Source organism: Pollicipes pollicipes, unplaced genomic scaffold, assembly GCF_011947565.3.
Source record: "Pollicipes pollicipes isolate AB1234 unplaced genomic scaffold, Ppol_2.1 Scaffold_1693;HRSCAF=1982_pilon_pilon_pilon, whole genome shotgun sequence".
Taxonomy (NCBI): domain Eukaryota; kingdom Metazoa; phylum Arthropoda; class Thecostraca; order Pollicipedomorpha; family Pollicipedidae; genus Pollicipes; species Pollicipes pollicipes.
Genome location: NW_023595978.1, coordinates 162,553 through 187,610, shown reverse-complemented (window position 1 = coordinate 187,610; position 25,058 = coordinate 162,553). Strand labels below are relative to the sequence as shown.

At 58.4% G+C, this 25,058-nt stretch overlaps 1 protein-coding gene across 1 annotated transcript in view; it reads left to right on the top strand.

Moving 5' to 3' along the window:
* Positions 1-25,058, top strand: part of LOC119095568 (eye-specific diacylglycerol kinase-like) — a 76,434-nt gene that overhangs the window by 33,991 nt on the left and 17,385 nt on the right. The window contains 4 exon segments of the mRNA XM_037218422.1: positions 676-860; positions 9,066-9,240; positions 14,929-15,139; positions 20,972-21,164. Coding sequence (XP_037074317.1) covers positions 676-860; positions 9,066-9,240; positions 14,929-15,139; positions 20,972-21,164 — 764 coding nt within the window.

The window sequence follows — 25,058 nt, the reverse complement described above, 5'->3', positions numbered from 1 at the left end:
ATTATAAGCACATTTTCATCAACGTTAGCTTCTTTCTTCCAGCTCGACGTCTTGCTACTACGCTACCGTGTCTGCTGCACTTATCATCTTACACCACATCGTGTTACACTCCGCCATCGATCGCACTCAGTAATTTGCGTCATCAAACTCGGTATTAATGTCGGCTGAAGCCAGCGCTGTCATTTTCTCGTCATCCGACCATGGCAGGCGGGTGGGTGGTAATCACATCAGCAACAAGGGTCATCTCATTAGTGATCAATGTAATACGCTCCGCCACGAGCGTGAGCTCTGCTCCACCACCACGCACTCAATCGATGCGTGGTGTTCGCGACCATGATGCTGGTGATTGTGTTAGTCTCGGGCTCCCTTAGCCCAAATGAAAGGCATACGCTTCACTGGATGTATTAAATGCTTACCCTGGACCAGCCAGCTACCTTTTGTGCCCGCTCGTCCTTGACAGGTCGACGATTTTTTTTAGATGTCTCTGCATGTTTGTTGCTTTTTCGCTATCAAAAGTAACAGCGAACTTGCTGCGCAACTCCGTGCGTACGAATGCGTCTGGTTTTGAAGCGTGAGCCCGGATATAGCCCGTGTCACGTACTCCAATGTAATGTCGGAGCACCGGACATCTGAGGCCATTTTATGTCACAGCGTGCGACTGCATTCCTACCGCAGATCGATAAGGACCAGACGCGGGCGTTCGCCATCAAGCCCATTCCAACGGCCAACGTGCACCCTGTCATCGTGTTCCTCAACCCCAAGAGTGGCGGTAACCAGGGCGCCAAGCTGATGCAGAAGTTCCAGTGGCTGCTCAACCCTCGTCAAGTGTTCGACCTCACTCAGGGCGGACCGCGAGAAGGGTAAGTCCGGCACCGTCACGGAGGAAAGCGCTTTGCTCCCATCGGAGGCATGGAGTATTTTGGTACGCTAACCTGGAACGTCGTCTCGGTGGCCGGACATCGAACCAAGCATCTTCAGGCCGCGCACTGCTGCGTCGCTAGTGAAGCGTGCGATCCAGCAGGAAGCCGGCGCCGCATTCAATAGCTGTCAGGCAACCAAAAACATGAGTTTGCCCGGCGTCGGAGCTATTTCCAAGAATTACGCCATGGTAGCCCACACGCCGTAATATCCCCGTGCATATGAACTAATTACGTATGAGGTACACAAACTTCGGCAAAAATGTCAAAACATAGTTGAGAATAGGATATTAGCGTTTTCGCGATGCATAAATTCGCTCCAAGTAAGTTGATAACACGAAACGAGGACTTTGTATGACATACATTTTTAGACATACGCTTTTTCAGCCAATGCCTTAACTTCACCCAAAGTCCAGGATCATACCAGGCTTGGAAACGGTGGAGATCGGTCGAGGGCGTTTGATGCTGGCCAGGCCATTATTGTTTACACTGGTGTCGTGTGGAGCAGTGCGGACTTTGAGAATCATTTAATTCAAGGAGCGTTTACAGTGTACCATTTTTCGGCATGTGAGGTCTGTAGGTACCACATATATATATATATATATATATATATATATATATATATATATATATATATATATATATATATATATATATATATATATATATATATATATATATATATATGAACAGGAGGCTGATAGGATATAAAGTTTATTTTGTCGCGTCTACTCCAGATATGCCACGGAATAGTTGTAGTGTCGTCCGCTTTCACAGCCCGACCAAACACTAAGTCAGGTGTTACCTTGAGTATTTGCCCAATGCCTCGGTAATAACAACAATAGCAATAATATAACGTCCGAGGCGTCCGAACACTTCGTGCCCCTTCCACACGCCACCACCCAAGGCCAACTCTCTCGCGCAACTGCAAGTGCCTGGCGCGTAGGCGCTCTAAACAACTGCCATACACTACAATAGTGTAAACAAATCGGCAAGTTGTGGTAGGAGTAGGTCTGGCATGATGCCTACTCGTATAAGCATGCTCTTTTGTGTACCCACAGACCGCAATTTTTTAACATTTAGTTATTTAAAAACCTTATTTTAATGATCTGCAAAGCGTTTCTAACCAAAAATAAGCCACCAAAGTCGTGCCGCTAAGATATAGACGCTAGGAAACTTTTAAGATTTATGCTAACCGTCGCACTGTAATGCTCATAAAAACGTCTGCGTGCACACCGAAATTTAATTGTCTTTCAAGCAATCTTAAGAAGTTCGCAATTACCGCCAGCCATTGCCCACAACGGACGCTACAATGATGGTCGGGGTTTGTATCCATTTGTTGCGTTCCGGGGAGCTGGGCCGTAATGACGTCACCGCGAGGCTCCTCCTTTCCGTAATGCTGAAACGCAGAAGTGAGCTTCCGGTGGGTCATGGCAGTTGCAATGACCTGTAAGCGATATGCTGCTTTCATCCCTCTGCTTCAGCTCTGTCTGCGCTTTCGGTAGTGGGTTTTGAAAGCTCATGAATACCGTTAGAAATTGCCTGGGGTGCCCGCTTGCCAAGAAATTGATGGAAAATAAAGTGAGAAATGTTAAATTTGAACTACCGAAAGCTGTAAGCCTCAGATATCTGCTGGTGGTGTGGCACGCTGCTCAGTGGGGTGTGCCGCACCATAAGGGGGCTCAGTGGGGTATGCCGCACCACAAGGGGGCTCAGTGGGGTGTGCCGCACCACGAGAGGGCTCAGTGGCGTGTGCTGCACCACGAGGGGCTCAGTGGGGTGTGCCGCACCATAAGGGGGCTCAGTGGGGTGTGCCGCACCGCAAGGGGGCTCAGTGGGGTGTGCCGCACCACAAGGGGGCTAGGTGGGGTGTGCCGCACGACGAGGGGCTCGCTGAGTTGATAGCACGGCGGAATGTGGCAGTCATGTTGGACTGCAGACTGAAGCGAGCCTAGTGAAACGAGCAGGTTTTGCCACAAGTGAAGAAGCTAGTGCTGCAGATTGGCCTGAAAGGTGACCAATAGGCTCTCCTTACTGACAATAGACGGTTGTCTGGGTGGGAATCTGAAACGCAAAGTAAGTATCCCGGTGTTTTGGTTGAATGAAAAGACGTCCCGGATGGGCTCGTGAATACGCAGAGTCCCTAGCTCTTTCAGGGACTGCTGGCGAACTGACGCTGTCTAGAAGCTTTAGTGCCATCCCAGGGAAAGAACAGCCTTTAAGGGACTACCACTGTTGGGCAGGGCCGTCTCCGGATAGGTACTGGTAGTATGGTGGTTAAGCCGCGGGTATGGGAAGCCAGAGGTAAGAGGTTCTGTTTTGCCCGTCCTGCCTAGTGAGAGGCAGGGGACGCATAGAGCATCAGCGGCTGAGTGCTTCGTTAAGTCCCAGTGACATTGCTGGCCTATGGATGAAAGAAAGCTAAGCAGTTCTTAATAAAATTGTCATTGGTGGAAAATGTATGTTTTTAGGACATTTGCTCATATAGCACAAAAGGAGCTAACCTGTGTCGGCTATCCCAACACACCTGTGAAAGTAAGCTGTGGCTGCCTTCGGCTGCTTTTTGCTATGTCTCGACGTCTTCATTCGTGTTCAACGCCATTAAGCCGGGACGTTTGACAGTGTGCGTTTGCACCGGCTTGATAATTGAGCAACGGTGATGGTCGGCAACAATATCGATAACTGGCCTCATTGGTCGGTGGGTAGGTCAGCGGAAACGTCGTCTTTGGCCAGCCAGCAGTGGTCAGCGGATCGGAGTCGAGTGGTGCTGATGGGCTGGCGTCATTATCTAGCGTAATTGGCTCCGGGGATGCAGCCGCCTGTTTTTGCATTGGGCGATTTCTTGTCCGCTAGTGACACGAGCTGTAGCCTTTCGCATGCAACACAACATCCATTAGCTTTGGTTAGACGATTTATGGCCATAGGTACGACTATTATGAACGTTGGTTGCTGTGGTCCAATGCGGTGACAAAACGTCCTTTGCTGTGTACACCCCTCAGGCCGACGCTTCAGAAACCCTTCCGCCGCTGTCAGCGGCCTATATGGCCACTTTGGGACATGTAGGCCGCTTTTCGTAGCAGGCCGTCTTTTCCATAACATGTTTCCACCGCTCCGAACACCGCTGGCTCACGCGATATTTTGCATGGTTTAATGCGTCATGAACAAGCCCACGTGTAGACACGTTTCTGCGACTCTCTTGTAGCGATTTTTCACTGCCAACTCCAAACGGCAGTATAAAAACAAGGTGATGCATGCACCTTATGCTTCATGAGCGCTTGTTAAAACCTAGTGGTAAAGATGCGATGGCCCGCTCTTGAAAAACTTCATAATAGATCCTAGCAAGCAGTGCGTGTACCAAAAATTCGAAATCGATGTAATCCTATTTCGCCGTTACGGACTATCAGCGACGGAGTTCAGGCTGGGTGAGCAGCGGAGCACGGGAGCACCGCCGACCCCCGGGCGCGCCGGTGCCGTGGGAGGCGGAGGGGCACTCCGCTCGTGTACACTGCCGCCGCCTGTCCTCCGCGCCCGATCCTTACGGGCGTGCCGCGCGACCGGACGCGCGACGCGACCGGCTAATCCGGCCCGTCGAACGGGATCGTGTGTCCAATCAGTTGCTTGACGGCGGTGCGTGCCGGCGGGAGGCAGCCGGCCGAGCGTGGGCGCCGCACGTGCCGGCCGGGATCAGAACACCTTAGCTGGCTGATTGTCGCTGCTGAGCGGAGCATCTCGGGCGTCGCAGCCGGCACCAGCAAACCGGTGAACGCGCGGCACTGCGACGCGGAGCGCGATCGCCACGCGGCTGCGTCACCGTGGAGCAGCCAGCTGTCGCCTCCGGATGATTGTCTCGCCTTTTGGCTGGGCGCTTGCGAGCAGTGCCGGGATGGTGTCCCGCGTCCTCGTCCGTGACGTCCCATTTGTGACTCGACTGCCCCTGGGGCCCCACGGCGGCAATTGTATCTTCCCCGGGACGTTTCGAAAATTAGGTATTTTCCAAATTGACGTTCCGTGCGACACTCACAGCGATTGGCACATCGCGCCGAGCAGTTCTTCGCGTGTGAATGTAAACAGCGATCGCCCGATGCACCATTGTTGACGGTGCCACGCTTAGGTGGCGAACGGGGCGCCATTGCTTGGACAATGATTCTACACTTGTACTGCTTTTGAGCTTTGCCGTTTGGCCCGTCGGTATTGGCCGGAGAAAGCAAGACCGAGCGGCGCGAGCGTCCTGCGGGTGCTCGGCCCGTCCACGGCGACTACAGGGCATCGCTCGCGGACTCCACCGGCTTACAGTGGACAGCAGTGGTGACGCAAATCCCGCCGGAGTGCCTCGCCCTGCCCTGGCGTCCGGCGCCGGCACGGCCGTCCGGGTGACCCGGCTCGCGTCGACGCGCGCGACCTGGCCGCGCCGCGCCGCGAGCCGCGAGCCGCGATCGACCTGACGCCGGAGCGGGCCGTCCCAGCCGTCCCTGACCGGCCTCGGCCGGCGCCAGATCCGGGTGCGCCGGCTCGGCTGGGTCATGAATTAGGCAGAGGCGGCCGCTCGTTACCGTTTGCACGCCCGGCCGGCGGCCGCACGACCGGCCGGGCCCACTGCAAATGAAATGGACTCGGCACGTAGGGCCGGCGCCTGCGCAGACGACTCGACGCACTGTCGGGGTAAGGCCCTTTCTTAGAACGGCCGCCACCCGAGGTGCGACTCGCCCGGCCCGCGACGTTTCCTGCTCCCTGAGTTATCGCACCAGTATCGCTGAAGCACTCATTCACCCAGGGAGGCATCACATCAGAGGACCACTTCGGCGATTGCAGTATTCATTCCCAAAAGGGGTGTAAATGCGAGCAGCACTTCCAACTTGTGGTCATTAGGGTCTCAACGGTTGTGAAATGAATGACACTTATTCAGATTGAAAGGCACCTTTTCAGGTCTTTAAAGGTTTTGGCTGTGTGCATCTCGGCATAACAACTAATGACACCATCAAGAATAATGTGAGTGAGCAAGTAAGCTGCATCGCCTTGTTTACCGTATACGCTCGCTCCTCAGGAACACAATTTCCCTGCGGCCCTATCAGGATGTTTTTGCCCTGGTATCCAGGAACTCGTCGGCCTCATGGGCCCTCTGGGGTGAATGGGGCTCCGACGATCCAGCGGCCGTCGGGAGCTGACCTGCCTGCTTTCTGTGGCCGCCGGCGTCGTCCGCCGACCGCGGCCGATGGTCGGCCCCGGATCGGCCGCGGAGCGCCGGCGCTGCCGTGCGGCGGCATCGGCCGGCGCCGCTCCGGTGGTGTCGCGGACGGCAGCGGCCGCTCCAGTGCCCGCTGCTGGCGAGCTGCGCAGTCACAGCCGCCGTGCCGGCAGACGGTCACGTGATGACGGACGTGGGCGGCACGCCCTCGCGATCCCGTCTAGAGGCCGGCGTGGGTTTCGTCCCAGTCAGACGCGATTGTGCCACAGCCGCGGGATGTAGCGTCCTGTTCGGACGGTGGTATTCGGCTTAAGTCGCTGTCTCTCTCCCCCTTGATCTGGAGGAGGGAGCAGTAAGAACATTGCTCATTGAAAGGTACGGTAATCGCTTTTTGCGTCATGTATTTTGACTGGGTCATGTAGTGAAGTGCATCAGGAAGCTTGAGTAGGTGTTTTGTTGAAGGGAGTTTTCCACATTGGTATGGGGCTTTGAACTGAAATGGCCATCTTTAAGATCAGCTGGTGCAGTTCACAGCCCTACCCTTTGTATGACCTAAACTCCTCCAGTTTTTGAGCCATACGCCCGCGAAGATGCCCAGACTATTTCGAGCTCACCCAGGCATCCATGATGTCATAATAACGTCATCCAAATCCTGCCATTCCACTGGCCACTCGGCAATCAAGGCCGAACAACACATCATTGTCGAGTCATATCTGGCGTTCGTGGGCACGATTTCCAGATATAGTGGCCGCCAATTGACTCTCAGTCAATGTTGTTCAAGGCATGCTTTGGTTATCACTAAAGGATTCAAGTGAATTTGTGCTCTGTTACCAAATTTGTCGAACCTAAAGTCATTAAGATATTGTTCTTGGGTTACCGATTAGCCACGGTGTTCATATTAACGCCTGCAAAAGCCAGACCATGAATGGCAAATGACATGCAATTTTAACAAACTCGTGTTATGCAGCTGCCGCTTTCATGGCACTTTCGCAAATAAGTGATACATATCAGTATCCTCACGACAAAAAAGCGGTAGGATTTTTGGAATGACGGCATTGAGTATAAAAATGGAATTGAATATATCGAATTTGGTAGAACCCAAAATATATATATATATAACTTTTAGGATTTTGTGCATTATGCGTAGTCGTTGCTTTCTGTAAGCTTCGTACATAACTGACATATATTGGCATCCTCGCAATATATAAAAGAGGTGCAATTTTCCGACATGGTTGAATTGTGTAATGCTGCTTACGCTGCCTATCGACGGCATGAGCGGTGACGTCCCCAGCGTGCAATAGTTCTTTTCAGCTGACAAAGTCAGGACTATTTTATGGCTCATTTCTTCACACGGTTATTTGCCACCACGTGTGGCTCTCGCGTGGTCCCACTATCTGGCGTTGAACTTTCAAATGGCATACGTGACTCTACCGCTAATGTCGTAGTTGTGTGGTGTTTGCGTCGCTCTCTTGCGTTATCTTGGCTGTTGCTAAAGAAAACATGTCGGGGAAGCGTGAGTGGTATGCTTCTTGTGTGTGTGTGTTTGTGTGCGTGCGTGCGTGCGTGCGTGCGTGCGTGCGTGCGTGCGTGCGTGCGTGCGTGCGTGCGTGCGTGCGTGCGTGTGTGTGTGTTTTACATCGGGACGAGCGTCTTGGATGAAACGCAACATAGCATGTCAGGCTGTTCGTTCCGGTACCCCAGTTGGTTAGAGCGCATGCCCTTGTAATTATCAGCCCGTGCCGGGCTGGGTTCGAGTCGCTTTAGGCGCTCGCTGCTCGGCTCTAGTTGAGATTGCCTACGGCCGGTGGCAGCGGCCGTGCGAAAGGTAACGTGGCATAAGGGGACGAGGAGGAGGACAGACTGTGCCGAGCACTACGGTACGCCAATCATCCGCCGCAAAATTGTACCGTCGACCTGAAGTGTCGTAATGAGGTGGTGGGGGGTAAGGCTCACGCAATAATCACTATTCAGCGTGGACGTTCAGCCAGAAATGGATGAAATCAAAAGGGCTGAATCCTTCTTAATGACTGTGTAGCAGGGGCGCAGTCCAGAGGGCCATTTCTCTTCTGCCTATAGTGTATTTTTAGTACACATTTTCCTGACAGGTCGGCAATCAATGAGATGCGTGCTCACCGAGCTTCGCCCCCCCCCCCCCCCCCCTAAGGAAAACCCTGGCTAAATCCCCGATAGGTGATGCATGAAGGCTGAGGCAAGCCAACGAGTGGGCTCATGCGTGGTCCTGTTGTCCTGGACAAATCGCGAGTAGACAAGACCTTAGGTAAACGACGGGTACTTTTTGATCCTGTTTCCAGAGATTACAATGTACCTACGTTTCGTCCTTATTGCCTTTTTCTGAACCTGTACTGTCCTGAAGATGTGCCACATGCACTGTTTTCAGTCATGTCGCTTGGTGTCATCTCCAGCGCAGGCTGCTGCCCGTTCAGCTTGGGAATGCATCACCACGAGCCGCCTATCCGAAAATGTTCTGCTTTGTGGCCCTGGTATGAGGATGCACCACACAGTGACCGCTGTCCGAACGTGTCTTGCCCTGCCTGCCCCAATGTGGAAATGTACCGCGCCACGCCCCGGTCTGGGGATCAGCACAGCGCATCACCACAGCACCACAGCACCACAGCACCACAGCGCGCTCGTATCCTGAAATGTACCGCGCCACGCCCCGGTCTGGGGATCAGCACAGCGCATCACCACAGCACCACAGCACCACAGCACCACAGCGCGCTCGTATCCTGAAATGTACCGCGCCACGCCCCGGTCTGGGGATCAGCACAGCGCATCACCACAGCACCACAGCACCACAGCACCACAGCGCGCTCGTATCCTGAAATGTACCGCGCCACGCCCCGGTCTGGGGATCAGCACAGCGCATCACCACAGCACCACAGCACCACAGCACCACAGCACCACAGCGCGCTCGTATCCTGAAGGTGTGCGTCTGTTCGCCGCAGGCTGGAGATGTACCGCAAGGTGCCGAACCTTCGCGTGCTGGCGTGTGGTGGCGACGGCACGGTCGGCTGGGTGCTCTCCGTGCTGGACCAGATGAACTTCAGCCCGCCGCCCGCTATCGCGGTCCTGCCGCTCGGCACAGGCAACGACTTGGCGCGCGCGCTCGGCTGGGGCGGGGTGAGTGCCGGTCCGCTGGACTGGGGCGGGGTGAGTGTCGATCTGTTCGGCTGGAGCGGGGTGAGTGTCGGTCCGCTCGACTGGGGCGGGGTGAGTGCCGGTCCGCTCGACTGGGGCGGGGTGAGTGTCGGTCCGTTCGGCTGGAGCGGGGTGAGTGTCGGAGCCCTCGGCTGCGGCGGGTTGAGGTCGGCGCGCTCGTTTGGGTCAGGTTAGTGCCGGAGTGCTTGGCGGGGGCGAGGTGAATGCCAGCTGTCGGTTGGGGTGAGGTGAGCGTTGGATGTTAGCGGGGGCGGGGTGAGTGTCCGGGTGCTCTGCTTGGGTGGGGGGAGTGTCGGGACGTTCGGCTGGAGCACTGTGAGTGTCCGGGTGCTCTGCTTGGGTGGGGGGAGTGTCGGGCCGTTCGGCTGGAGCACTGTGAGTGTCCGGGTGCTCTGCTTGGGTGGGGGGAGTGTCGGGCCGTTCGGCTGAGGCCGGATGAGTGTTGGGTGTCGGCTGGGGCTGGGGGAGTGTCGGGGCGGGAGCCCGGCACCAGTGGCAGCGCTGGTCGGCCCTGAGTCCCGCCCCGTCAGTTTCGCTTCGGGAGTGGGGTTAACCCGGTACCAAGCGGCAGGGCAAGCTCCGCACACGGTCCGTGCCGCCTTGCCGCCACTTACTAAGCTCCGGCCGCGGTACTCATACTGCAGAGAGACGCCAAAGTTTTGACACGGCCGTGGCCAGTGCACCCCTCAGCCGATCACCACGTGGGGAACTTTGGATGTTATAGTGTTCGACGAGCTGACTGTAGCGCAGACGGGCCGCATCCCTTGTCCCCGGTCCGGATCCCCTCTCTCCCCAAATCAGGCCTCACTCGCGGACCTCCGGGGAGATCCGAAGCTGCCCGACACTCATTCTTCCGAGGATGATCCTACAGTCTAAGCGGTTCTTCAGAGGACACGGGTAGAGTTTAGTTGCAAAATGACCCTGGTGCTGTTTTGGCGTTTGGCTCGGGCAAAGCCAGCTGTCGCGTCTCAGCCATTTTGTGCGACTCGTTGCTGTGAAATGAAAGCTTACAATGGCCGTCGAGGATTTAAAGTCCTGCAATAGTCTGCAGAAGTTGATTGCATACCGCGCACCAATGCGTCTGTTACGCCGAGTTTGATACACAACTTCCAGTAACACCTCAAGCGATTCTCTGTCGCCCTGACAATCAGCACCGCCAGCTGGCATCGTCGGCCGCCGCCCCGCGGGCCGGCGTCTCGCCACGGCAGCCGGGCGCCCTCCCAGCGATCTGCACCACAACCGGGCGCGCCTTAACGCCCCAGCGTCGCCCTCAGGCCGGCCGTTCGGCGCCGGCTCGGCGTGCCGTCCGGCCGGTGGGCCGCGCCCTCACACGCCGCCTCCTCCCGACCGACGGCCCTCTCCCGGCCGGCCATCGATCGGCCACCGGGCCAATCTGGAGATCCTTCCGGTCGAGACAAGGCTCCGGACGTGGTGCACAGCAGAACCATTTGCGCCGTGATTGCTGGCGGCGCAGTTGGGCCGCGGAGGCGTGCGGGGACGCGCGCCATCCAAGTTACTTCCCGTGTTCTCCGCCGGTCCCTGGTCGCGGCAATCACGGCTCGATATTGGATCCACGTCAGTCCCAAAGGGCTGTTGGGGCCGCTCGCCTCGTCGCTTGGTCGTGGACTTGCTCTGACATCTTCTGCGATCGGTCTGTCGCGCTTTTCCTCTCCGTGGTCTTGCTCTTCCAGTCGTCTTGTATGTTTTTTGTCTTCTCTGTACATGTATATATATATATATATATATATATATATATATATATATGTGTGTGTGTGTGTGTGTGTGTGTGTGTGTGTGTGTGTGTGTGTGTGTGTGTGTGTGTGTGTGTGTGTTTGCGTGCGTGCGTGCGTGTGCGTGTGCGTGTGCGTGTGCGTGTGCGTGTGCGTGTGCGTGTGCGTGTGCGTGTGCGTGTGCGTGTGTGTGTGTGTGTGTGTGTGTGTGCGTGTATGTATGCATACTGTCTTTCCCTTCTTCCCTTTCTCCTTTCTTCCTTTTCCCTCCTTTCTTGTCAGCTCCGTATCCTTCTTTTCATCTTTTCCTCTCTTCTCTTCATTTTCCTCTCCTCTCCGCACCCTGTTTCTCTTTCTCGCTATCGCTTTCTCGCCCCCCTTGCTCACGCTGTTGCTGTCTTACGCTGATATTCCGTCCCCGTCCCGACCCCGACCCCAAGCCCGTGCCCGTCGCGTGCTGGCCCCGTCCCCGTACCCGTCTTCCATCATCCTCCGTGCCCGCACTGACCTCTGCGGCGCGGTGTCGGCTCGTCCGTCCGGACCGGCTGACCCGCTCCCGCGGCCGCCATCTGCCGAGTGGCCGTCGATGGCCGTCGGACGCCGTCAGCGACCGTCAGCGGCCGTTCCACCGCTATCGCAGCCCATGCAGATACAGCGGGCCAGCCGTTAAGACCGCCCCCTCTGACTCGGTGGCCGCCGGAGCGCCCTCGGCGCCGGCTGCGGCCAGTTCGCGCCCGTTCCCAGCGGCCCGCGCTGGGGTGTGCCGCCGCCGCCGCTCCCGCAGCGTCCGGCCAGTCTGTGAGGACCGCCGCCCATCGGCGTGCGCTGGGTGGGGCCGGTGCGACTCTGTTTGCGTGTTCCAGACCTTATGCCGCCAGCGCGGTGTGCTGCAGACGTCCCAGCGGCTGTTGCCGGCGGGTGACGGTCGATGGCCGCGTGCGGGCCGCTTCCGTCGGCAGCGTTTCAGTCTCGCACGCGCTGCACCGGCAGTAACCATGGATACATCAGTCTGCCGTTTTCAACTGCGTAGCGGCGGGGGTATGCAAGCTGTTCCAGCAATCGAGTGAATGGCTGCGCAACGCGCTCTGGGCTTTTTATGCCAGGTGAACTGGTCAGAACTTCCACTGGCTTTCATCTGAAGTGCGTTTCCTCGCCGTCGTTGGCGCGGATGTCATCCAATAGCCACACATGTCTCCCACATGAACGGCCAGCGGCTGCACACCCCGCGCCACCTTTGATCAGCACCATTATGCAGATCAAAGGCCGGGCAGTAATGCGAGCCGCGCAATATGCGCCATCCATTTGGTCGCTCCGTGGACCTGTTTGCCGAGATGCCGGTCACGTGGTTGTGCCGGATATCAGCGGATCCCTGGCGCGGGCCGCCACAGGCGCCAGGCCAGGGTGCTCGCCGCAGAGACCGGCGGACACGGCCGAGGCGAGTGGGGTCCGCCGGCTGCCAATGGGAGCCGCTGGCGTGCTGGTCGGAGAGACCGGCAGACACGACCGAGGCGAGCGGGGTCCGCCGGCTGCCAGTGGGAGCCGCTGACGTGCTGGTCGGAGAGACCGGCAGATACGGCCGAGGCGAGCGGGGTCCGCCGGCTGCCAATGGGAGCCGCTGACGTGCTGGTCGGAGAGACCGGCAGATACGGCCGAGGCGAGCGGGGTCCGCCGGCTGCCAATGGGAGCCGCTGGCGTGCTGGTCGGAGAGACCGGCAGATACGGCCGAGGCAAGCGGTGTCCGCCGGCTGCCAGTGGGAGCCGCTGGCGTGCTGGTCGGTGAGACCGGCGGACACGACCGAGGCGAGCGGGGTCCGCCAGCTGCCAATGAGAGCCGCTGACGTGTGGTAGGAGAGACCGCATCCGCACTACCTCGGCAGGTCAAGGCCGCCGGCACGCCGGTACAGGCCACCGGGTCACCGGGACGACGGCGGGGACATCGGGCCTGCGGCCGAGATGCTAGAACTGGTTGATGGAACACATAGCCCGTGGGGCGGGGCCGCTGCTGTTTACTTTGAGTGCTAGGTGCCTCAGAGACGGCGGCGCGAGGGACAGAATTCGGGGCTTCACCGCAGCCGGATTGCCCGCCGAGGCCCGGCCGGGCAAAATGAGACCGACGCCTGCAAATGTCATCAGGGTGTGTATGGGTGTCGTGTGAGTGGGTGGGAGAGGCACGTTGAGAGCAGAATTGTGGTTAACAGGTTACTGGCGCCCTTACTGGGCCGCAAACGAGATATTCCCGCAGTTAGGCAGGCTTCCTTGACAAAAGCTAGCTCCAGCGACGCCCGGCCCAGCTGATGAATTTGTGTTAATTTCCGGTCATTAATCTGTCGTAAGTCCGCTAATGGTTGTGCGTGCCTCAGTCAGTAGCGCAAGACATTTGTGATCGTTGCACGCAGACGCGAAATTGGCAAATTGGTACATTATATTAATGGCTCATTACCACCATATCAACAACGGGTGCGATGCCAGCCAGCTGTAACAATCGCGCGCTCCGTCGCATTATGTAATGTGTATTGATCTGCCGAATGAGATGGGAAGCCTGCTAGAGGACGCAGGCCTGGTCACGTGTCGTTGTTTCGACGCCTTGCGTCAGCGAGGTGAGCGGGGTTTAACCTCTGCCGAGGCTAGAGGGGGGAAATCCGCGATTGTAGCTGCCGGCAGCCATGCTCAGGGCAAAAGTTGAGCGATGGCGAGACAGCAAGCCGCGCTCGCAGCGGTGTCAACGATTCCGCCCGCGGCCTAAAGACGGCGCGCACCAACTGCAGGGAACGGCGCCATTGTACAGGTATTCTCACTCAAGGCAGCATTTTGCAGTCTTATTTATGGTCTTACTTGGCGCGTGATCGAGGCCATTTGTCCTGCACGAGCCACATTTTGTGCAGTTTGGATGGAAATTTAATGCGCTCTCATCGGAATGGTCCAAACGAGGAAATGAGCGCCATGCAATGTGTGTCATTAGGCTATAATTTACTAGATAGCTGCCACGGCCGGTGAGAGCGGCGGGGCGTGACGCCCCCGACGATTAGCCGTTTCCGAGCCGAACTCCTCCGCGACATAGCTCCTCGGCCTGGGAAAGGAGAGGGGAGGGGCGAGAGAGCAGTCTGCAGCTGGCGGAAAGGGGGAGGGGGAGGGGGGTGAACGGAGATGCTCTCGGTAGACTTTTGTGCTTGAGGGAGAAGCTTAGTTTCGGTGCTGCGTCGGTTGGGAGGTGGTTTTATCTCTGATGGATGGGTCACGGTCAATGCAGGACGACTTGTTCGGCTTGGTGGGTTTCCTCGATGTCAGTCTGTCGGCATGCCCCCCCCCCCCCTCCCCCTCCCCCGCTCCCCGCTCGGCGGCTAGCTGGTGACGTGTCGATGGACGTGGACTCATTCTGTGTGCCGAGCTGGGGTGGGCTGTGGGGAAGCTGGTGTTGGTACTGGCGCTGGTGCTGGTGCTGGTACTGGCGCTGGTGCTAGTGCTAGTGCTGACGGTCCCCGCTTGAGGCGGGCCCGCCTGCCTGCTCGGTCTCCGCCCGGGCGTGGCGTGATGAGGCGCCCCCGCCCGCCCACCGGGGTACCCTTTGCCTTCGTCTTGGAGCGTCGAGTTATCCGGAAGCTGCAGAGCGACTGCGAGGCTCCGCCCGGCTCCTGCGCTGTTCCAGGAAGCCGTGTATTTCGGTAGCGGTCGTGTGAACCCAAACCTGCCACAGATCATTCCGCCAATGCGGCTGCTATCTCTGGCCGTGATCTGTGATCCGTGATCTGTCACCCGTCATCCGTGATCCGCCACCGTGTCCAAGTAGCACATGGACTCTGCTCATTCCGCTAGTCGGGGAAGCTGCTCGGCGATGCTTCCAGTGTGAGCCTGCGCCGGAGTCGACCCACCTCTGCCCCGTTCTCTGGCTCTGCTCGCTCTGACGCCCGCTCGCTGTCCGCAGGGCTACACGGACGAGCCCATCTCCAAGATACTGTGCAACATTAGCGACGGCGAGTCGCAGGAGCTGGACCGGTGGGAGGCAGCCGTGCAGAAGAACGAGCGCGCTGAGCCCAGCGAGGAGGGCAAGGACAACCTGCCGCTCAATGTCATCAACAACTACTTCTCGCTCGGCGTGGACGCCCATATTGCGCTCGAGTTCCACGAGGCCAGAGGTCAGTGACTCCGCCGGATGAGCGTATGGAGTCACGTGTGCCGAGGGCGTTCACGGGCCGATGGGGATATGTGCTCGGAGTTAAATGCGGCCGAAGTGTCTGTGCTGATATCCCATCTTGTGAGCGCGTTCTACGTGTCAGGAATGTGCGTGGGAGATAATCGGTGCGCGGTGGGCTCGACCGGCGCTCCCACGTCCGACGACCGGCGCTCCCACGTCTGCGGCTGTCGAACACGCCACGGCTACTTGACGTCACCATCGCTACCCAGGTCCCAGCCTCGGCCGCGTTCCCGGGTCGTTCGCTACCGTCCTGTCCACGCACGACCCTTGTGCCTCCCCACACTCCGGCTACCCCCGCCTTCTCACACCCGGGCTCTCACTGCCTCCACACGCCCTGCCTCTCACTACCTTCCCATACCCGGTCTCCACCGGCTTATATCGTCTCCCCCGGCTTATATCCTGGCTCTTATCGCCTCCCCATCCCGGTCTCTCGCTGCACTGCCTGCTCACACCCGGTCTCTCCCGCCTCCTCACACCCTGGCTCCCCCGCTTCCTCACATCCCCTGGCTCGCACTACCACCTCCTTACATCCTGACTGTCACTGCCTCCCCACACCCTAGATCCCCTACCTCCTCACGCCCTAGATCCCCTTCCTCCTCGCACCCTGGCTCTCAGTTCCTCCCCACACCCGGGCTCCCCCTCCAGCCCTCTGGCGTGGCGGGGCTAGCACCAGGTCGGATCTTCATTTCATTGCCGGCGGTCCGGCTATTCGTGCCGGTTTGGGGCGTTGTTCAAATGAGGTTCCGATTGATCGCCGCTGCGTCGCGGCGACCGCGGCGGCAGCGCGCGCTGGACCGTGCTGAGGACGCCGACGCAGCGCCTGGCTGGCTGGGCGCGACGCCATCCGAGAGGGATGGCACCGCGCTGCCGCGGCAGCGCTCGGCAGTGGCGTGGCCGAGACCGCGCCGCCGCCGCGCCGTCGCCTCGACGCGCCGGGCGCCAGCGTAGTCCGTCCCCGGCCCGACGGCCCGCGCGATCTGCCGGGGCCAGGTGGCGGCGCAGGCCCCAACTGCAGAGCTAAGTCGCGTCCGTCCCGGTCGCCGCCGAGGTGTCGCGTCTGCCGCTGCCGGATTGGCTATTTCTGGCGCGGCTGCGGTGGTCGGCGCGCTCCGAAAGCTCGGGGCGCGGCAGGCGGCCAATCAGCGCCAGCGCCGCCGCCTCCGCGTCGACACGGCCGCCGCCGGCGCTCGGTGACCCGTGACGTCATCACGTGGCTGGGATGTGGAGCTTCGCTCGAGACAAACTCCCCGCGGCTGGGCTGGCGGCTGTAGGCGGGTGCCGTTTACGGATGGGATCCACTCACCTCCGTATCTGTGCCGGAGGGTGTTCTGCGCTCAAGGCAGCCTTGCTATCCTATTCGGGCGGCTGTTCCATTCGGGTTTAGCCGGCGGCTGTGCTTGCTGAAGATGAAAAACAAATATTTTGCACCTACGTGATGGCAGACGTATAAAACACAGGCAAGTAAGGATCGCGGCTCGGCTGACACTGCCTCGGCACGGATGTGTGACTGCCTCGTGAGTCAGGGTCACGGGGCTCCTGCATTGCAACGTCAACCGATTGCGGGAGGCGCGGTGTTGAAATCGCCGGTCCGTGGACTGATGATGATGATGATGATGATGATGATGATGATGATGATGATGATGATGATTTGGGCCTTGGGCGCACCGACTACGTTGGTCATATGGCGCCCATAGGCCCGTAGACTGGAACAGCCGTGCAGCCATATGCATGCTCAGGCGAGGGGGTGAGCCGAACGATTATGCAGTCCCGAAAGCGTTCCGATGGGCCCGAGGGAAGCACTCTACAGCTCTGCAAGTTTGTGCTTTGGTACGAGCTAGGGTTCTAGGACCCGGGGCAGTGTGTGGGACGGTGTTTTACGCGGCTGACGGCTCTCGTTTAAGTACGGGCGAGCCTGATTGTCCCTGGGGCCTCCTGTTAGGAAATGCCTCCGAGCATTCAGCTCAAGCACGTTGACTCGATTAAATGCATCAAAGTTGTTTTAGTGAGTATCAACGAGGGCTTGGGGGGGGGGGGAGCATCTGTAACATAAACACCGAGTTTCCCTAGCTCCATGCTCTCGGCTGCGGAAATGCCGTGACGCCCACATTATGGAGAGGAATATATGGCCCGAGCTTAGCGAAGGAACCATTTCGCGTTCTTTCCTTATCCCTTTTGCTCTATTTCTCGTAGCCAGAACGTCGGATACGAGAATGGCGGTTTATTAGAATAGCTCGGAAATCTGGATGAATCCGGGAAGAGAAAACCTTTGTGGAATGCCGAGGTTTCCATGAGCCTGACTGATGCTCAAGCCCAGTGTGAGTTATCTGTCGCCGTCCATAGCGATATTGCTGGAAGGAAATCATGCGAGAACTCCGTGCGTAGCTCTGGCATCTGATGGCCCATCTGACATTCTGTGAGTCGCACATGCGCTAACGTACATCCCGTACTTTTAAATTAACGTAACATAGCATACGTGGTTTTCGCCGTTATTCATTGGACGATTTGGTCACGTCTTCAACGGATACGAAACTATGTAACTTATAACTATCGACGCGACTTCTCCGGACCCAAGGAGTGCGAATGCGAATGACATTTGCATGACAGCGAGACCAGGCGCCTGTGCTGGCCGCCGCTACGGCCGTAGGCAGCCGCTGCCTGGCACGGCGTTATGACCACTGAAGAGGAGGAAGTGTGGCCCGTGGCTGGGGGCGGCCCAGACCAGCTTGTGTAGCGTTATTTGCGTCGCGCGTGACGACCAACACTCGTTGATCTGTCGCCGGACGAGGTGGGGCGACGGGCGGCGACGCAATACTCTGGTCTCGTTGAGATGGGACGCGGCCGGAGGAAGGCTGGCCAGAGTCCGCGTCTGCCGCGGGTGCGGCGCACCTGAGACGGCCTGACCACCGTGCAGCGTTCAGGCGCTTAGGTGCACGTGCCGGCTGGCTCCCGCCTGCCCCCAAACGCCTGACTCGGTCGCTAAAGGGAGTGTTTCACATTTGAAGATATTGAGACAAGCATCGGATACGATGCAACATGCTCACATACAACTATCGGTATACCTTTTAAGTAGAAACGATTGCTCAAGACAACACAAAGTCTTTGTTTAGTGAAAGTGTTTCTCGATGCGTCATTGTTTGACTACGCCATCATGCTTTAGACATCATTGATTGAGAGCCGATTGACGGCCGTTGTATCTGGAAATCGTGCTCACGAACGCCAGACATAAGCGTTTCGACCATTGTAATTTTTCAGCCTTGATCGCCACATGGCTTATGAGATGGCAGAAATTGAGTGGCCTTATTATGACGTCATAAATGTCATGTGACTTGGAAATACTCTCCCCGATATACTTTCTTCATTTTCGCGGGCGTGTATGTCAGAAAACTAGATTAGGTCTTAAGAAGGGTAGGGCTGTGAACTGCACCGAATGATCTTCAAGATGACTATTTCAGTTTAGAACCCTACCGAAATGTGGACACTCTCTGTAAAGTGTGATATTTGACGGCGCGCAGGACTGCTTCAGTGCTACAGTGACTATTACCTCTGCTCTAGCTTCATTGGCGTTGCACTCTCCCCCACCGACAGGAGCGGGGGGGGGGGGGGGAGCTCCAGTTCACCAGCCAGGCTCGACCCCACGCCTCTGCGCACGGCTTGGGCGAACTCCCAGCATTGAGGTGCGCTCTTCCGCGGCAGCTGCAGGCCATGTGACAGGTACACGGTCAGCCTGAGGGCCGCCGCTGGCGCTGAGCGTCCCACCGCAGCCGCGCCGGGCCAGCCGAGAACGGTGCGGCACTCCCGGTGCTGTTTGGACCCGGCTCCCTGCCTCATTGCGGGGCGACGAAAACGCAGGCGCGCACAGAACGCCTCATCTCATCTCAGAATGCCATCATCTCCCGCCGGCCGACGGCTCGGTCGTGACAGCCAGCCACGCACGCAGGCCCGCAGGTATCAGCTGCCGGCGGACTCGGCAGCGGGAACTACGCCCATCGCGGAGGATATCCGGTTCAGGTTATAGCACCTCGGAGCGTATCCGTTTCAGGCCTCACGCGCGAAAGCGTGGCGCCCGGCATACATTCACGGGAGATATTCTGGACACGAACGCAAGCGGGGGCACGTCTTGATATGGCGTGAAATTTGCGTGCGTACAGAGCCCACGCACGGACATCTGGTGAAATTGTCAGCAGCTGATGTCAGCAGACGGTATCAGGGGCTGGGGGGGGGGGCATTAGAGGTCCAGTGGGAGGGGCCCCGTGCCCACTACGCGTGAGCGGGACGCGCCGGGAGGCCGCTCGCGAAGCTGTCTCCGTGTCCGCAGCGTACTGGAATGGCCGACAGCGTCCGTCGCCGGCGCCGCGGGAACGAACATCCGCTGCACAGTCCGCCGATCAGCCAGATGGCGCCAGCGAGAGGTGGATATGATCTGCGTGCTGGCGTCAGCGCGGGGGCGGCGGCAAAGGCCGCGACCGGTCGCAGGCCTGGCTTGGAATGCCAGGGACGGCTACCTTTCCAGGGTGCTGTACGCGTGACCAAGATTATGACGAATGCAGCGCCGACGCTGGCTGCGTTCAGTGTGATGCCTCGTTAGAGCATGGAGCGTCAGCCTATCGACAGGCGGACAATGAGAAGGCTGAATTCATCGAGACGGACTTTGCTTTTATGTGTTGCGCTCATTTGTGTTCATTGTGTGCTGCGCAGGGGCATCCGTTAGACCCGCGGTCATAATTCAGTCGTATATTTCTACCTCGTCTCGTTGTTCCTTTCATGGCGGCTGTGCTCTTTCCGTAATCCAATAGCCGGTGTTTTTTTGCCTGCAAAGCGTCCGCAAAGGACACTTTCACGGAGGGCGGGTAATTGACAGTCGGTATTGATTTGTGGTCTCGTACCTAAATAATTGGTAGACAGCAATGCTGTTGCGTCTGGACGGCTCAGGCTTGCCGGCGTTGGCTGAGTTGAATGCGTACGGCGCACTCAGCCGTTGGCTGGCGGAAGCGGCGTGCGTGCGGCCGCGAGCGTAAAGCCGCGGCCCGCCCTCGATGCGCGGCAGTGCGCGGCAGAACGCTGCTGGGTGATTTAGTGGAGTGGAGTGCATAGTACGCCTGCAGCTTCTTACCCTCGCTTTATACGACCCAATGTGCAAGGCGTTTGAAATGCTCGCGAGCTTCGACAGAAGTGTTTTGTTGGTGCGTCGCTACTGCGCTCTCGATGACCGGTGTTCGCGCCGCTAATTTTGGTGCATCGGCTTCGCTGGTGCGACCGTCGTCGGCAATCTGTATTTGTCCGCTCGGTCGCGCCGCTGGCTGGTGTTTGTTCGTTCGGTCACGCCGCTGGCTGGTGTTTGTCCGTTCGGTCACGCCGCTGGCTGGTGTTTGTCCGTTCGGTCGCGCCGCTGGGTGGTGTTTGTTCGTTCGGTCACGCCGCTGGCTGGTGTTTGTTCGTTCGGTCACGCCGCTGGCCGGTGTTTGTCCGTTCGGTCACTCCGCTGGCTGGTGTCTGTCCGTTCGGTCACGCCGCTGGCTGGTGTTTGCCCGTTCGGTCACGCCGCTGGCCGGTGTTTGTCCGTTCGGTCGCGCCGCTGGCTGGTGTTTGTCCGTTCGGTCACGCCGCTGGCCGGTGTTTGTCCGTTCGGTCGCGCCGCTGGCTGGTGTTTGTGCGCCTGATCAGCCCCGCCGACTGGCAGCGATCGTGTGATCGCCCCGCTGGTTCTTCGTTGATGGCGTCGGCGTCCGTCCTCTTGATGGCCCGTGCTGACGGCGTGCCCCGTCTGCTCACACAGAGGCTCGACCCGACAAGTTCAGCTCCCGGCTCCGGAACAAGATGTTCTACGGCCAGGCGGGCGGCAAGGACCTGCTGCAGCGCCGGTGGAAGGACCTCTCGGAGCACGTAACCATCGTCTGCGACGACCACGACATCACGCCGAAGCTTCGCGAGCACAAGGTGCACGCCATACTCTTCCTCAACATCCCCAGGTGGGTGGCACAGCGGCCGTGCAGCGCGTGGTGACGGGTGGCCTGTTGACTCCACCTGCGGTTGCTCTGCAGCCGCCGGGCCGCCCCGTCCGCCCGCATCAGCTCCCGCTGAGGCACATTTTCCGCGGTGCTCTCCTGGCTGGTTACGCGACAGTCTCGTCTGCCTGAGCGATATGAATGTATGCATTGGGGCTAACAGAGTTGTTTGCTCGGCGGTCTCCCCCGGCGAAAAGGCGTGTTGATGTTAGCGGCGGAGCGTTGCCTGCACCCGAGCAGCGCGCGTGCGAAAGCGCACCCGCTTAGAACACCGGCGGCGTAACAAAGCCTGCCGCTGGCTGTTAAAGTCGGGCGCCGCTGGCTGCGCGGCTCGGCGGCCGGGTCCTGAGCTCGCCTGCGCCAGCGCCCGGCGCCGCCTGATCCCGTCCCGGCAGCCGCATTAGCGGGGTTTAGCAGCCAGCGCCTGACGCACGGCCGGCCGCGTCCGTCCATCAGCTGCCGTGCACGGCCGGATGGGGTCAGGGCAGCCGCGCCGGCGGACGGGGCGGCGCGGCCGTCTCGGCCGTGGGAGCCGCTCCTTCGGCCGCCGGACGACCATTCCTGTGCGTGCGTGGATGATGTGAGGACACTGATTGGACGCGCCGCCCGCTCGTCCGGCTATGAATAGTTCGGCGTATCGACCGCGCGGCGCCGTCGCGACTCGCCGCCGTCCGCGGCGGATCTGGCGCCGGATCTGCAGACGCTTGGATGCACCGCATGTCTTGCGCACCGGTGCCGTTCAGCCGGCCGCCCGGCGGAGGCGGCGGACCGGCCCGCGGTCGCGGCGCAGGTGATGTGAGGGTGCCGCGGGCGCGCGTAGTCGCCACAGAAGGTGGCCGCGTCGGCTGAGATCCGTTCGGTTCCAGAGGCTGAGGTCCGGACTGCTATTGAGACGAGCGGGTCGGGGACAGGTGCTGCCCTGCCGCCCTTCATACCGGTAGCTTGTGGTTTTGCGGAAGAGCTGCTGAAGTAGTCGGTGAAACGCTGATAAAGCTCCTGATCCCGTGGGCAATGCCAGTTAAAGATGGTGGCAAAGATGGCTGTAACAGCCATTGCAAGTTGAGCGTGATTACAAGCATGCAGAACGAACTGGAGAGATGTGAAGCTCTGTCAAATAAGCTTGCGGCTATTAGTGATTGTATAATCACAACATGCGTACTCGGCATTCTTGGTTTGTATTCTGGATTCCTCAGTCAATATCGATACCAATGACCGGAAGGTGTCGAACATTCCTCGTTTTGCCTGTGCGGGCAAAGACGACCTTCCGTCCCTTCTGAGCCCCCCCCCCCCCCCCTAACCGGGGTGGAGGGGAGGGAGGGGGGCGGATGATCAGTCAGGAGCCGCCAGCGGCTGGTCAGAAGGCGACGCTGACCGTTTGGAGCGTAGCTTCGCTGTGCATATTTGGAGTGACGCATCTAATAAGGAAAAGTGTCCCGGCTGGACCCTGTACAGTACTGCCTTACGAAGCTTATATTCAGTGACGGTGTCAGGTAGCAATACAAAGATGACTTGTATGCGAAAACGTCAATTTGCAGCCTTGCTTTGCGCTGCTACGCTAATGTGATTACTGTTTTTGCTTTTCATTCATCAGCGACATTGCATGGCATGCCACAGTTTTGACGGTGTTATATGGATGTCGTATCGCCACAATGTAATGTAATTTCGCTACACTCGGCAAAAGTTTTTGTTTGCTTGGTGGACGGCGGTTCTTGCTGGTAGAGGCGTAAGAACTTCCAATAGACTGGGTACGGGGGTGGTTCTTGATCCATTCTTCCCACGCAGTGCCACGGAGCTTACTGCTACCTGGTGTGAGCTACAACGTCTGTCTTCTCCGCCTGCTGTCAGCCAGGTGGACTGACCCCCGTGCTGTGATCTTCACCACGGCCTACCCCGTGCGCGGGGCTCTGCGTGTCGGCGCCGGCTCGTCCTCCCATGTGTTGCCAGCCTCCTCTCTGTGATCTTCACCACGGCTTACCCCTCGCGCGGGGCTCTGTGTGTCGGCGCCGGCTCGTCCCCTCATGTGTTGCCGGCCCCCGTGCTGTGATCTGCATCACGGCTTACCCCTCGCGCGAGGCTCTGTGTGTCGGCACCGGCTCGTCCTCTCATGTGTTGCCGGCCCCCGTGCTGTGATCTGCACCACGGCTTTCCCCTCGCGCGGGGCTCTGTGTGTCGGCGCCGGCTCGTCCTCTCACCTGTTGCCGAGCGAGCACGGACCGGATCGGGGCGCCTCCCCTGCGTCTTGGCCAGTCTGTCGCACCTGCTCACACAGCCGGTAGGATGCGCGCAATTATGCCGAGAAATCTGTAGATCAAGCCCGTTATTAATAGCGTTTGTGCTTACCCATAAGGCTGCGGATTCTGGTGCGCCCGCTGGGAAGGCTGTGCTGCTCTTGGATGCTCCGAGAATAGGCAGCGGCTGGGTTGGTGGCCGGTTCGCCTGGTTACTGCTGTGACGTCATTGGTGAATGTTTGTAACGAGATCGATAAGGTACTTCTATAAATTGCACCCTTTTTAGGCTACAATTTGCTGTTACGTGGCTACATATGGTTCATTTTATTCGTGATCGCTTTTAGGTCAGTGATGGGAGAGAAGAAGGCTGGATTAGTGAAATTAAGTAGTTCCAGACCCGTGCGCTTACACATTGCGATTTGAAAAAGATGCAGGGGCAGTTTCAGTGTTTGCAATCGGTAGTGTTTTATGTGGGGTCATGTGGTCCAGTTGCCTGGGCAGGAATATAGTTAAAAGGATATACCGGGCCTCACGTAAAGGTCTTTTTAATACATGAGGCACCTCGTTGTGTTTCAGTCACAATGCTGATGTATACAAGGAAATGCCTCTCATGGCGCGGGTACATTAATGTGCGTGGCGATGTGAGGCTGACGTATTTCAGTGACATTGGATTTGCCGCGTTCAATTGTCAGCTGGCGGCGACAGCCGACTGTCGCGTCTAGGTTGCAACGTCCAGTGACGGTGTGACACCTGTCGTGTTTAGGTTGCGATGTCCAGTGACGGTGTGACGTCCGCCGTGTTTAGGTTGCGATGTCCAGTGACTGTGTGGCGTCCGCCGTGTTTAGGTTGCGATGTCCAGTGACGGTGTGACGTCCGCCGTGTTTGGGTTGCGATGTTCAGTGGCGGTGTGACGTCCGCCGTGTTTAGGTTGCGATGTTCAGTGGCTGTGTGGTGTCCGTCGTGTTTAGGTTGCGATGTCCAGTGACGGTGTGACGTCCGCCGTGTTTAGGTTGCGATGTTCAGTGGCTGTGTGCCGTCCGCCGTGTTTAGGTTGCGATGTTCAGTGGCTGTGTGGCGTCCGCCGTGTTTAGGTTGCGATGTCCAGTGACGGTGTGCCGTCCGCCGTGTTTAGGTAGCGATGTTCAGTGGCTGTGTGGCGTCCGCCGTGTTTAGGTTGCGATGTCCAGTGACGGTGTGCCGTCCGCCGTGTTTAGGTTGCGATGTCCAGTGACGGTGTGCCGTCCGCCGTGTTTAGGTTGCGATGTTCAGTGACGGTGTGGCGTCCGCCGTGTTTAGGTTGCGATGTTCAGTGGCTGTGTGGCGTCCGCCGTGTTTAGGTTGCGATGTCCAGTGACGGTGTGGTGTCCGCCGTGTTTAGGTTGCGATGTCCAGTGGCGGTGTGGTGTCCGCCGTGTTTAGGTTGCGATGTCCAGTGGCGGTGTGGTGTCCGCCGTGTTTAGGTTGCGATGTCCAGTGGCGGTGTGGTGTCCGCCGTGTTTAGGTTGCGATGTCCAGTGGCTGTGTGGTGTCCGTCGTCTTTAGGTTGCGATGTCCAGTGACGGTGTGACGTCCGCCGTGTTTAGGTTGCGATGTCCAGTGGCTGTGTGGTGTCCGTCGTCTTTAGGTTGC